The 12,994-nt window shown below is 36.9% G+C and overlaps 2 protein-coding genes across 2 annotated transcripts; one reads left to right on the top strand and one right to left on the bottom strand.

The window, feature by feature from the left end:
* Positions 1–2,035: 2,035 nt before the first annotated feature.
* LOC311064334 (uncharacterized protein) lies at positions 2,036–5,050 on the top strand (the record flags this gene model as incomplete). Its single annotated transcript, XM_084084166.1, has 9 exons — positions 2,036–2,056; positions 2,595–2,701; positions 3,006–3,077; positions 3,609–3,656; positions 4,059–4,100; positions 4,215–4,262; positions 4,478–4,525; positions 4,626–4,806; positions 4,943–5,050. The coding sequence occupies 9 exons, from the start codon at positions 2,036–2,038 to the stop codon at positions 5,048–5,050; spliced, it is 675 nt and encodes a 224-aa protein (XP_083940292.1).
* A 4,422-nt stretch (positions 5,051–9,472) lies between these two features.
* On the bottom strand, positions 9,473–12,677 carry LOC311064059 (heat shock 70 kDa protein 12A-like). The gene is made up of 4 exons (XM_084083793.1): positions 12,381–12,677; positions 12,034–12,258; positions 11,740–11,911; positions 9,473–10,570 (listed from the first exon to the last, which is right to left on the bottom strand). The coding sequence occupies exons 1-4, from the start codon at positions 12,660–12,662 to the stop codon at positions 9,543–9,545; spliced, it is 1,707 nt and encodes a 568-aa protein (XP_083939919.1). The 5' UTR covers positions 12,663–12,677; the 3' UTR covers positions 9,473–9,542.
* Between the last annotated feature and the right edge of the window lie 317 nt (positions 12,678–12,994).

Raw genomic sequence — 12,994 nt, 5'->3', positions numbered from 1 at the left:
CCCGAGTCCCGGCAGATTACTTCCGGAGAAGCGGACTGCCCTGTCTTTCCCTATAGGTCTGACCGTGGGTGCTACTGGGATGTAAGTCGGGGCTTGATCAACACTGGCTGGGTCACCTGGGCGAGGGTGTATGTTGTATGTTGCGAGACCCGAAACACCCTATGACCCCAGGCTACAACACTGATGATACGTCCCAGTTGCATCCATGTGATGTTTTTCTTTATTTATTTATTATTAATATAATATAATATAATATAATATAATAATAATATAATGGTAAACCAAAATCACCATTTTCCCATTATACAGTGGTTAATTATATTCACCTCTTTTAACTATTGCATAATCTGGGCCTTCAAATTGTTATAATGTAAAGAGTTAGTCTTACTCTATGTCTCACTTGCTCAAAAAGTCCATTTTGATCGAGTGAGTTTGTCGACTTGGAATCAACAGTCATTAGTGGCTGTGGCTGTTATTTCTGTGAAGCCAAATTTGACTTGAAACTGGATTTCCAGCCCACTTGTGGTATTTGGCATCTCAATGACAAATGAGCTAAGTTTTTCTATTCCCCATTCATGTACATATGGCAGATTTGTTTTATTTCTGTGCGATAAAACTCAAAAAGTGAAGGATCTGTTTCTATCTCCTGGTTTGAAGACGTGGTCTCTGGTTTCATCCCAACCCATATCTTCATCTATTGTCACCAGTGTTCTGAAAATACCACGACACCAGATGCCCTCTTTGTTGAAGTCCAACTTATCAACCTTATTCTACGACACATCAAACCTTTCAGTGACAGCAATCCCATAAGTAAAGTCACTGTTACGTGATAATACTATCTCTGGGGTTCTTCCAAACATGACCGCTCCCTTCAAAATTGCCTGCTTGGCCATCAAAGTGCAAAGTAATTTGCACACCAAACTGCCTGGTAATGTGTGCATACAGAATCTTAATTGAGGCATAACCCCCACTAACAAAAGGTACTCAATGCTGAAATCCTTTTTCAAGATTTCTTTGATACTTTTAGTGACTAGATTTTCAGCCGACCTTCAAATCCAGTCCTATATTACATTGATTAAAGCAATGGTCACCAAGTTAAGGCCATTTGAAATTAGACATTTAGAAGTTAGACATGTGTGTGCAATTTAGGTTTTTGGCCCCTCTCCAGGGGTCACCATTGTCCCCTACACTAGGGCAACGCCATTGAGTTTTTCTCTGTGTGCTGGTTCATTCAATATCTGTCCACTTCCTCCCTAGTAGTCTATGCAGGTGTAATGCAGGTAATCAGCAGTGTTGCCAGATTTTGCAAGAGAAACAAGCGACCTGGTCTACGAAAACAAACCTTAAAGAAGCAACTATAACTAAGTTTTACCACTTCAGTTTTACCACATCAGCTATTTGAAAATAGCAGATCTACAAGCTCACAACACATCATGTAGATCTGCTACTACAAAAACAGTGAAATATTTAAAAATGTTCAATATATGAAATATTTTTAAGATGGGGGTCTGCAGACACATGTTAATCTGGGGGTACTGGTAAAATGGGGGAACCAACTGGTTTCTAAAACATTAGGAAGCAAGTCCAAATAAGCAAAAACTTTAAAAAACAAGCTCAAAATCGCTCATTATAAGCAGACATGACAATACTAGTAAACAGGAAACCCGTTGATATGTTTTCCCATCCCCCCTACTCCCATACCTGGCCACGCCCACGGTGGGCGTGGTCAGGAATAAGGTGAATAGGGTAAGCCAGCGATATAGAGAGAGAGAGTTGCGTCATGCTTGCTCTGATCTTGCCGCAAAGCGGGATGTTGCCTCCTATAGTTACAAACATGAGAACTTCCGCATTCCATTTTTACAATCGGAGTCAACGCTAGTGTCGTCACTCTAATAGTTATATCACGCTGGGATGAGCACCATGTAGTATGTCACTAAGCTCCACCCTTTGGTATTTCTTGGAACCTACATCAGCAAAGGTGACAGACCAGTTTTAAGGGTCGGCACAAATCAGATCCTGACAAACAACAGCAAACATGGAAAGGGAATCCACACAGGTAAGCTGAGAAAATAACAACATTGTATTAATATTTCTTTTGATGGATGAAGTGATGCCATGCAAAAAAAGAAAAGAAAAGTCAAGTCACCTTGAAGTTCAGGACTTTGAAGTTCAGGAAATTAATAATAATAGTAATAATCCAAATTAAAAAAGAAATTACCCAAAAAAAATGTATTTTTAGTTTATTAAGGAAGGAAGAGATACACCCACTTCCCTTAAAATATTGGTAAAGCTGTGGAGTGAAATACGGACATCAAATCATGTAACACTTTTTTTTTAAATCCCCTTAGCATTTTGTTATTTTATGTGATCAGACAGTATGAGGTTTGGTTAAAAACACTTCTAATCTTCAGAGACATCCCTCAAAACAGCATAAACGCTCCAGACAGGGAAAACAGTCCAACAAGAAGAGGTGGCCACAGACCCATCACATGACACTACAGCCAAAGGATGCGGTAGGCTAATCATCCTGTCCAAAAAACTATTGACTGATATAGTCCGCATCCATTGCATAAAAAATCGTCTATGCCTTCCAGGTTGTGTCTGTTTCCTCCGATGGCACCTTGAGAGATGAAGATAACAATTCACAGCAACTATGTGATCAAACATGTGAACAAAATACCTTGGACACAAACAGTACACCGTAAGTAGGCTACTTGGATTATCACTAATTATAAGAAATGTTAAGATGCAAATTTGTATTTTGTGTTCAGTATACAGAAAATATTTTAAAATAGATATTATCTTGCTTTCTCTGTTATACGCATTTACCACATCAAGACGTATCGAGTAGGAACAGAATTTACAAGAGCCAGAATTATTACAATCTATTTATTCTGTAGAATTTACAGAGACAAATACATAAACATATCCTATAATCCAACTGCTTGTCTTGTATGAATTAATATAATTACGCATGGGTCTGTTTCCTCTGATGGCACCTTCAGAGATGTAGGTGACAATTTGCAGCAACAAGGTGATCAATGTGAACAAAATGTCTTGGAAACACACAGTACACAGTAAGTTGGATATCGTCGCTGTCGGGCAGACAGTTATCTCTATTATGCACATGTTGTTTTTCACAAATTAATGCCTTACTTCGTCATACTAGAGTGTAACACAAAACGAGTGAAATTAGCTGATCTACAAGATCACAAGATGTGACACGTTGTGAACTTGTAGATCTGCTATTTTTACTATTTTAAGTGTTTTAAAAATAATTTGAAAAAGAAAGGTTTCCACCCAACACCTTAAAATGCACATTGTATTATGTTTACTGATGCCATACAGTAGGTAGTGGATAAATGGTCTGCAAACTCATTATAAAACAACTTATCTTTCTATTCCATAAGCATAATATTGTTGCATACTGTAGCAACTTTAAGCAAGATTCAGACTCAAATTGAAAATGTATGACAACATGACGAAGCATGTGATTTTTGAAAGCAAGATTGTTTTCTTACTAGATGAAATGTTAGAATATGAGAATGAAATTATCATAACGGGAGTGCCATTTTAAGCATGTTAACCAAATGATACTTTTAACACAGTTGCCATGAGGTGGAGCAACTGTACAAGGACAAACCTAAGGAAGAAAGGTGCGTTTTATTCTTTGTTTAGAGCCTGTGAAGTGTTTAGATGCTTGTAATACTGTTAGAATAAACTGGTGCAACATTATCATGTCAAACTGAAGGAGTCAAGTTCAATATTGCGAAATACTACATTTTACAATAAAGTAGACTATAAATTCAATATGTAAAATACTTATACAATTTTCTTCGATCAATGATGTAATGATATAAACTATAATTACACAAACTGAGTTACATTTAGAATATCAGAAAGGCAACCTATGGGAAAACACTAAATTATGCTTTTAACACTTATGAGATGGAGCAATATTTCTCTATGTTCAGAGACTCTAATCATACTTTTTGTTTTGTTGTTTTTACATATTAACTGAAGTCTTTATCTCTGTTATATGTATTTATCAAATCAAGCTGTATCAGGTGTGAAGAGAATGCGCGAGAACATAAACAAAGGTGAGCTCAAAATCTGTTTGAATAGTTTATATATATTTTTAATATATATATATCAACATGTATCCCATAACCCAAATATTTTCCTGGTATTATATAATAATGTTTATAATACAGCATGCATGAGATGGAGCAACATTACAAAGACCAGCTAAACAAGGCGAGGTAAATATTCTTCTAAATATGTTCTTATAAGCAACACTAATAAAGTACCCTGTGAATTAAAGTTGTGAAAATACATCCACACCCTTACAATTAAACAACCATTCAAAACATGTCTGTCTGTCTGTCTGTCTGTCTGTCTGTCCAACAGTTACACAATATATGTTTCCGTTGTTTTAGTTCATGAAATTGTTGATCAAGGACTTTTGCTCCCTCAGAACTGCATTGAAAGAACGTGAGAAAGAATTTGACTCATTCAAAAACAGGTATGTGAAAATATTCAGAAAGAAATAACTAAAAGCAAGTAAAATTTAAAGGTTGTTATACAAAACGAAAATCTTATCATATTATTTTTACCCTGTGAAGAATGGCAGCCAATCTGAGCAATGAATTAAAGACAGGAGATTGCGAGAGCATGGATAGTCCTGTTAGCAAGACACGACTGACAGCCATGTATGAACAACTAAACTTCATCAAGTGGCCAAAAATCAAGGGTGATTTGAAAACAAAGAAGGAAAACAAAAAGCTGGCATATGATTTGATTCGGGTATGTATACATGTGATGACTGAAAGTTGTGCTGTTACTGATACAGATTTACTATGTTCTGCCGTTTCCTTATTCAATTATTAGCTTCATTTACTAAATCCATTCATCTTCTTACACCCAATGCTTTTATGATCAGGCAATGTTTGAGGCTTCAAGAAAGAAAATGGATGTGAAGAAGAAGAAAATAGAGAAAATGTTTGCATTCAACAAGCACAGCACATCGCCATCACCTAAGGATGTATGATGACATCTGATTACAGAAAATTACCACATTTAATCTTGTACTTGTGCTGTAATGTTAATATTCAACCTTTCTTACAGGTCACAGTGTACAAAAAAATTGCAGTCCAAAATCTTCAAATGGCTGTATACCACAGCAGAAAAGAAGATGTTGTTAAGGTAGGCTACTGTATGGTTGTTGTTTTGTTTTTGATTGATTGAATACTTGATTAATAGTTTGCGAAAAGTACAGTGGTACAATCATACAATTATGCTAAAAGGAACACAAAAAGGCCTGAGGGCTTGTTTCTATTATGGTCCTCACAAAAAGACCATCAAAGTTGTGTAAGCTTACAAAAGTATCATACTGTACATGAAGCTTAGGTTGGGACGATAACAGTAGTTAACATGACAGGTTAAGGGCCTTACACACTAAACAGACTATACAGACTGTAAGTCGAATGAAGTCGGGAGATCAGTCGGTTGAAAGGTGTGAAAATGTTGCTGCTGCAACTCTCTCCACACCGCACATTACACAGGCACAATACATTTATCTAGTGTTGGGTTAGTGTGTTGGGCCCTTAGGATGGGTTGTTGTTTTAAGGATCACTGAATGAATGTATTAAATGATTTAACACAATGAATGATTAGTTCCATTTGTCCATACTGTCTCATACAGGTTCCTTTCCTGAAATACCAAGAGAGGGTTCCTGCAGAGGTAGCAATGACATTCAGAGATCTGGCTGCTGAATGCTACTGGTTGGGTTGTTTGATGGCTTTAAACAGTCCTCCACTTCAGCCTGACTGGGAGAGTCTTATTCCTGGACCTGACGCTTGGAATATCTTCCCATCTGCTATTAAGCTTACTTCCAGCATGGAGACTGAGCCAGTCAAGCTATGAATTAAAAATGTCTGGTTTCTAATGAGGGTTACTAAATGAATGGGATGAATTGATTACACAGGCCGTCACATGCATTATCAATTTAATGACTATGAAAACTCCATTACTGTTGCACTGCCAGCTAAGCGATGTTTCTTACTTGTATAAGAGACTAATAATCTGCCTTTTTATTTCTTTTTGAGCGGGTATGTGCATTTGATATTGTTATCCTGTTATCTAACTTTTCCTTTGTTACTTTCTCTATTCTTAAGATTATGTTCAGTTAGTCAGATACTTACTTATTTACTTATATTTTGTAACTGCATTCTTTTGGTGCTGGTATGGAAAATAATTCCACCCACTATTGTATACGTGTGATGAGAAAGTAAACTTAAATTTCAAGTTGAAGTTGTTTTGCTTTCATTCAGTAAGTGTCACATAGTATTGTGGTAACTGACTTTGGAACTGCTTATCTGCATTATAGTCCAGGGGCCAAGGCAGATTTTGGTACCACCTAGGGTGGCCGTACATTTTTGGTATTTTTGTATTCCTACATGTCTCTAGTTTATAGTTTGGTATGATACATCTTCCAATTCAGTAGCTTAATGACAGTAATCACTCTAAACCGGCTAATGTATCCGGTAGGAGACACAAAGTAGAATCTTTGTGTCTCCTACCGGAAATACACCCGGGCATCAAATTATTGCGACAAAAAACAAAATATATCCATGTATTCAAGGCTTCATGGGGTGTGCCCATGGAGACACAAAGACTCTAAGATTCTACTTTGTGTCTCCTACCGGATACATTAGCCGGTAGGTAGTGATAACTGCCATTAAGCTACTGAATTGGAAGATGTATCATACCAAAATATAAACTAGAGACATGTAGGAAGACAAAAATACAAAAACTTTACGGCCACCTCAGGTGGTACCAATTTGTGAAAATATCAGTGTTGGCCCCTGGACTATTAGTGGTTCAAGGGCCATCTATTATCCATTAATAGCCACAAGGTGTCAGTGTTGCACAAGTGAGCAGGTTTCCCCAGGCAACTGAAGTAAAGAAAAGGGTAAAAGACAACTGTTTCATGCAGGTAGTTTGATTGAATACTTTACTTAACTTTATTAACGAAAAAAAGCACAGGAAAGTACAGTTCTATACAAGGTCTTCTAAGGATTTTAAACCCAAGAAAGCCTATGGCTCGTTTCCATTGGGGTTGTACTCAATTCATCGAAACATTAATGACAGACAAATATACACTACTATACAAAACATCATATAAACAGTTGGAAAACAAAAACAAAAATGTGTGCAGTAAACAGTTCGGGGTGGGGGAGGGGGCTAGGCTTTGACTTCTACAGGAGAATCATATTCACCACTTCCCAGTACTGTAGGTCTGCCTTTACCAGTTACTGGAGTGGAACCTGCCTGGAGGCCTCAAGAAAAGTGCTTGAGATTATAGTATACAAATGAGTAAAAATGAGTTTAACCTACCATGAATAATGTGGTTTAGGTTGTTGCATTTTCTCATTCAAACTAATAATTTAATCATTCTGAATTGCTGTGAGGCCCTGGCTGCATAGCTGTTAATTCTCAATGTTTCTGTCTACAGTTGGGGTGCGTGAAGCTCAGCCTCAGCCAGTTAATGCACAGACCAGGCTCCTTGTGAACGCGACAACGCCTGTCTTGTCTCACGTCTCTCCTTTCTTTCTGCAATTGGTTTCCTGTCTCTCAGTCTACACTGACCTAAATGAAATAAAGCATAAAATGCTTATGCCCCCCAACAATCTTAAACAAACAAAAAGGTTCTCTCTACTTGTAAAATTGTTTTGTAAAGTTTATAAAATGTCTGGTCAGTATGCTGAGTTTCCAGAGACTCCTGTGTTGGATTGTCAATTGTATTCTGTGTGAAACATTTGAGATACAACTGTTTGCAATATGATATAAAGGTATAAGGAGGAATAGGTATGATTCCCCAGCAGGTTCCTTGAAAAATTGGTAATGATTCTTGAAACCTGCTCTTTTATTCTTTATCACTTATTTAAAATAAGTAAAGTACAATATAATGTTCAACCTTTTGGGGGAACACAATGTATGTGTTGATATTGTGGTTAAAAAAAAACGAACATAATCAGACTCAGCTGGTTCTCATTTCTAGATTATTATTATTATGGATTATCCCATTTGCTAGAGTTGTAAATTAACACTTGTGAGTGAAGTGCCAACACAACGTTTCTATAACAAATACATATTGGCCCAAAATATTGTACTAATAATTCACATAAAACTGCGGTTATAATATTTGTCAGATGCTACATTACAATTTAGTGTTACCTGAAGTTCACATAAACAGCGACTCATACTGTATGCAAAGACAATCACATTTATTTATGTGTCAGTTACAGCAGGCTACAAGTCAAATACAAAGAAGATTAATCAAATGTAATCCAAACAAAGAAACCAAATTCTGCATCATTTTTTGACATAATTGCACATCATTTGGTGATTAATCAATTGTAATAATAATGAATAATAATACAATTTTGCAATAGACCAACTTCATTTATCACATTGTCTACTAAATTAGTATGATTGCTCTTTAACATTAAATACAAAGTTACATCACAAGATGTAAGATTTATAGGTATTCCCAGTTTCCCATTTACAACTCAACCTAATAAACCAAATGCAACATGTTACAGTATATTCATCTCTAAAATGATAATAAAGAAAGAATAAAGCTGGGACTTAATATTTTTTCTTTGCACTATAGATTTATCTTGTAATTTTTTGAATAGGTTTCATGCCAATTACATTGCAAGTCGCCCTGGTTAAGACTATGTGCAATAGTCTTACTCTAGTGTCTTATTTGCTCAAAAAGTACATTTTTAGTTAGTTGACTTGGAATCCACATCAGTGTCCACATCAGTGGCTGTGGCTGTTATTTCTGTGAAGCCAAATTTGACTTGAAACTGGATTTTACGATCCAGCCCACATGTAGTATTTGGCATCTCAACAAGTTCAGTTTTTCTATTTCCCACTCATCTACATATTGAGGATTCTTCCTTTCTGTGCGATAAAACTTGAAACATACTCCTGTTGTGTCCCTATGCCTTGGTATTAAGATGTGGTCTCTGGTTCATCCCAACCTACACCTTCATCTATTGTCACCAGTGTTAAAATATCAACTTCTTAGAAAACATATATCCAGTGAATGCATTTTCTTTGTTTTTATATATTTTACATTACAGTTCTGATATAGGCTATATACTGTATGCTTCCATTTACAAATGTGTATAGAAACACTTTTCCGTAGCTTTTAAACTACATGGAAGTCTAATTTCTAATATTCCTAATCAAGGGACCAATGCATGCTTCATTTCTAAAGACACTTCTTTGCAATTTGAAATGGCACCATAAATCAAAAAATGGCTAATAAAATGGGGTCCTGGTATAACAACGTTTGAGAACCCCTGCTTTAAAGTATCAGATTAGAGTAGCAAAAATCACAATTTCCCCTTACCCTTATACAGTGGTTAATATGTGGCCAACCTGCTACAGTATTAATCTCTTAACTATTACATAACTTGGGCCTTCAAGTTGTTATGATGTAAATAGTTAGTCTTATTCTAGGATCCTACTGGCTCATAAAGTCAATTTTGACTGAGTTTGTTGACTTGGAATCTACATCAGTGGCTGTGGCTGTTATTTCTGTAAAGCCAAATTTGATTTGAAACTGGATTTTACGATCCAGCCCACGTGTAGTATCTGGCATCTCAACTTCAAACGAGTTTAGTTGGGTTACTCCCCACTCATCTACATATAGAGGATTTTTCCTTGTTGTGCGATAAAACCTGAAAGATACTCCTGTCGTGTCTCTATGCCTTGGTACTAAGATGTGGTCTCTGGTTTCATCCCAAGCCACATCTTCATCTTTTGTCACCAGTGTTAAGAAAGTATCACAACAGCGGTCACCCCTCTCAGTTGAGAACTTCTTATCAGCCTTATGCTTCGACTCATCAAACTCTGTAGAGGCAGAAATGCCATAAGTATAGGTACTTTTTCGTGATGCCACTAACGCAAGGTTTCTTCCAAACATGACAGCTCCCCTCAAAATTGCCTGCTGGGGCAACGCAGGGCACAGTACTTTGCACTGAGCACCAAACTGCTTGGTAATGTGTGTGCGCAGAATCTTACTTGAGGCATAACCCCCCACTAACACAAGGTACTCAATGCCGAATTCCTTTTTCAAGATTTCTTTGAGACTTTTAGTGATGCCGTTCAGACTTTCATCGAAGAAAGATCTCAGCCTCGCCCTTGAGATTTTGATCGACCCCTCGTCCCAGGTTACACCTTGCGCTGTCTCAAAGTAATTCTCCATTGGTTGCCTTTTCTGAGCTAATGCTGCTAAATTAAATGGGCAGGAGATGTCTACATCATCATCCACACATTTAAGAACAGAGAAGTTATACATCAGCTTTTGAAGCTCACTGGGATATGTTGTTTCATACTCATTCCAGAGATCATCAGGGAATATTTCCTTGAGGAAACATTTGAACTTCTTGTCAACATGCTCCCCTCCCAGACTGTTACCAGAGGCCTTATGCAGCTCTTTCAGGACTCCTCCATCCAATACTTCATGCACCGTGATGTCAATGGCACCACCTGTAAGACAACGGTGCTAGGCTTTAAAATATGAAAGCAAGAATGGACAACAGAGAAATAATATAGTTAAGTTGCACTCACTTAAAAGAATATTAAATTTGCAGTTTTTAATATGTTTGAAAAACAAATAATTTCTAAAGAGGTTTATGGAGTTTATGCATTGACTTACACTGTATGGCGAAACAGCTATCAAAGTCACTTTATTGCACATTAAAGGGTTAGTTCAGATTTTTTGAGTATTTTCTGTAGGAAATACTTACCATTAATGTAGTGGTTGCAAAGGTATTAATTGATTGCCCGAGTCCCATGGTCAGAGTTATGGTCCGTTTCTGATAAATATGAATGTAGTTCCGGTAGATTAGTAGATTTGGTGGGGGCCACTCATTAAAAATAAATAAATTAAAAAAACTAGCGTCATTTGTATTGTTGACCTATTTCTACCATATAGAGCAGGTTTCGTTCAATTTCGACCCCTCTGTCACATGGTACTATTTTTTGTGTCATATATGTTGTGCGTGAGTAGGCTGCCGCGGCGCAGTGATTCTGGACACAAACATTAGTACCATGTGACAGAGGGGTCGAAATTGAACGAAACCTGCTCTATATGGTAGAAATAGGTCAACAATACAAATGACGTTAGTTTTTTAAATTTATTTATTTTTAATGAGCGGCCCCCACCAAATCTACTAATCTACCGGAACTACTTCATATTTATCAGAAACGGACCATAACTCTGACCACGGGACTCGGGCAATCAATGAATACCTTTGCAACCACTACATTAATGGTAAGTATTTCCTACAGAAAATACTCAAAAAATCTGAACTAACCCTTTAACAAATGAAAAAAGAAAAGGAAAAAAAGGCTGATTCAGTCAATATAGCATGATTTATTTTATGTTAATGTTTATGTTCCTTTTTATGAAACTTTAAGCTATTTGTATTTTGGATTTCAAGAGTGTTTTTTACCATAAGTGAATGAGGAGGCAATTTTTTGTGTTATCAATTGCAAATCAACAGCATCTACTGTAGTTACATCATGACGAGTAAGTACACAAATCAAACCTCTACTCATGTGTCATTGCGTGTTAATTATTAAATTGTGAAAAAAGGGGAATAAAAAAAAATGAAAAAAAACAGCAACAACATAAAAGTCACAGCACAACATACCTCCACAATCAGCGACAATGTATTGTGTTCCAGGATGTTGTTGTAGGGTACCATGTCCTGAGTTCTCATCAATAAAACCATCAGAGGGAAGCTGCTTACACCAGATTGAGGCTGCCTCTGGTTCCAATGCGATGACCAACTTGTCCGATTGACTTTCTGTCACAATACCAGCCTAAAAGAAAGAAAGAAAGAAAGAAAGAACATTATTTAATTTCACACATTTCCATGGGTAGAAAATATCCTGTGGATAATTTTGATAACGTCATCATGCATGTTATAACAACATGGAATTACCTCCGTTGCTGCTTTTCTCATGAACTGTTTTGCGGAAGCATCCCAAATTGCAGGAACAGTCAGAACCCAGGTGAAGTCAGACGCAGTGAAGGTTCGTCCTCTTGCGTTTTCAGCAATGGTGATCAGTGCATGGTCCTTCAGGTAGCGTAGACTTTCTGTGATGACTTTCAGGGCTGTCATTTTTTTGCCATTTACGGCTGCAATCATTAGATCCTCATTGAGTGTCTGTTAAAAAATTTAAATGCATGTTGTTAATGAATGTATTAAGATTTATATATTTTTTTTTTTGTAAAACACATCCTAATAAATCTATCCTAATAAATTACACATCAAAATCAGAGACTTACCTTTCCGTAGAGTTCCATCTTGAAGTTTTCAAAGAGAAGTGTTTTCTTGGCTATTTCATTTCCCTTTTTGGTGTATTCCATTTTAGCGTCATAACCAAATTTGAGGAATTCCTCATTTTCATCAAATAGAATGCATGTAGGTGTCTTCGGGGTGCTTACATCATGTTCTTTTCCCCATTGTGGAACAATGGGATCTATGTTAGCTTCTCTACCTTTGATACTAAAGGCGTATCCACTGTAAGCTGTACCAAAATCTATTGCTATTATAAACGTATCCCCCATATTTGAAACCAGAAGAAAGCTCAAGTCAACCAGTCCAAGTCAACCAAACTGAACTTAAAACAGATGACAAATATCCCAGTTTTTATAACATGAGCACCCTGTGGTATGTCACTAAGCCCCACCCTTTGGTATGCATAATTGCACAGTGTGCACCGGTGACAGACCAGCTTTAAGTGTCGACACAAAGATCTGGGCATGGCTTCAAGAGATGACATGAACAAAAAGGTAAGCACTGAAAATGGTAGCTTTTTATTCATGTATCTTTGATGCATGAGGTGATGTTTGAAAGGCTTGTTGGTCGCTAAAGAAAACATTGTGTCGTCGACAGTGCC

Source organism: Gymnoscopelus microlampas, assembly GCF_963454915.1.
Source record: "Gymnoscopelus microlampas genome assembly, chromosome: 17".
Classification (NCBI taxonomy): Eukaryota; Metazoa; Chordata; class Actinopteri; order Myctophiformes; family Myctophidae; genus Gymnoscopelus; species Gymnoscopelus microlampas.
Note: the sequence above shows the minus strand (reverse complement) of the source record. Positions and strands in the feature narration are given on the sequence as shown.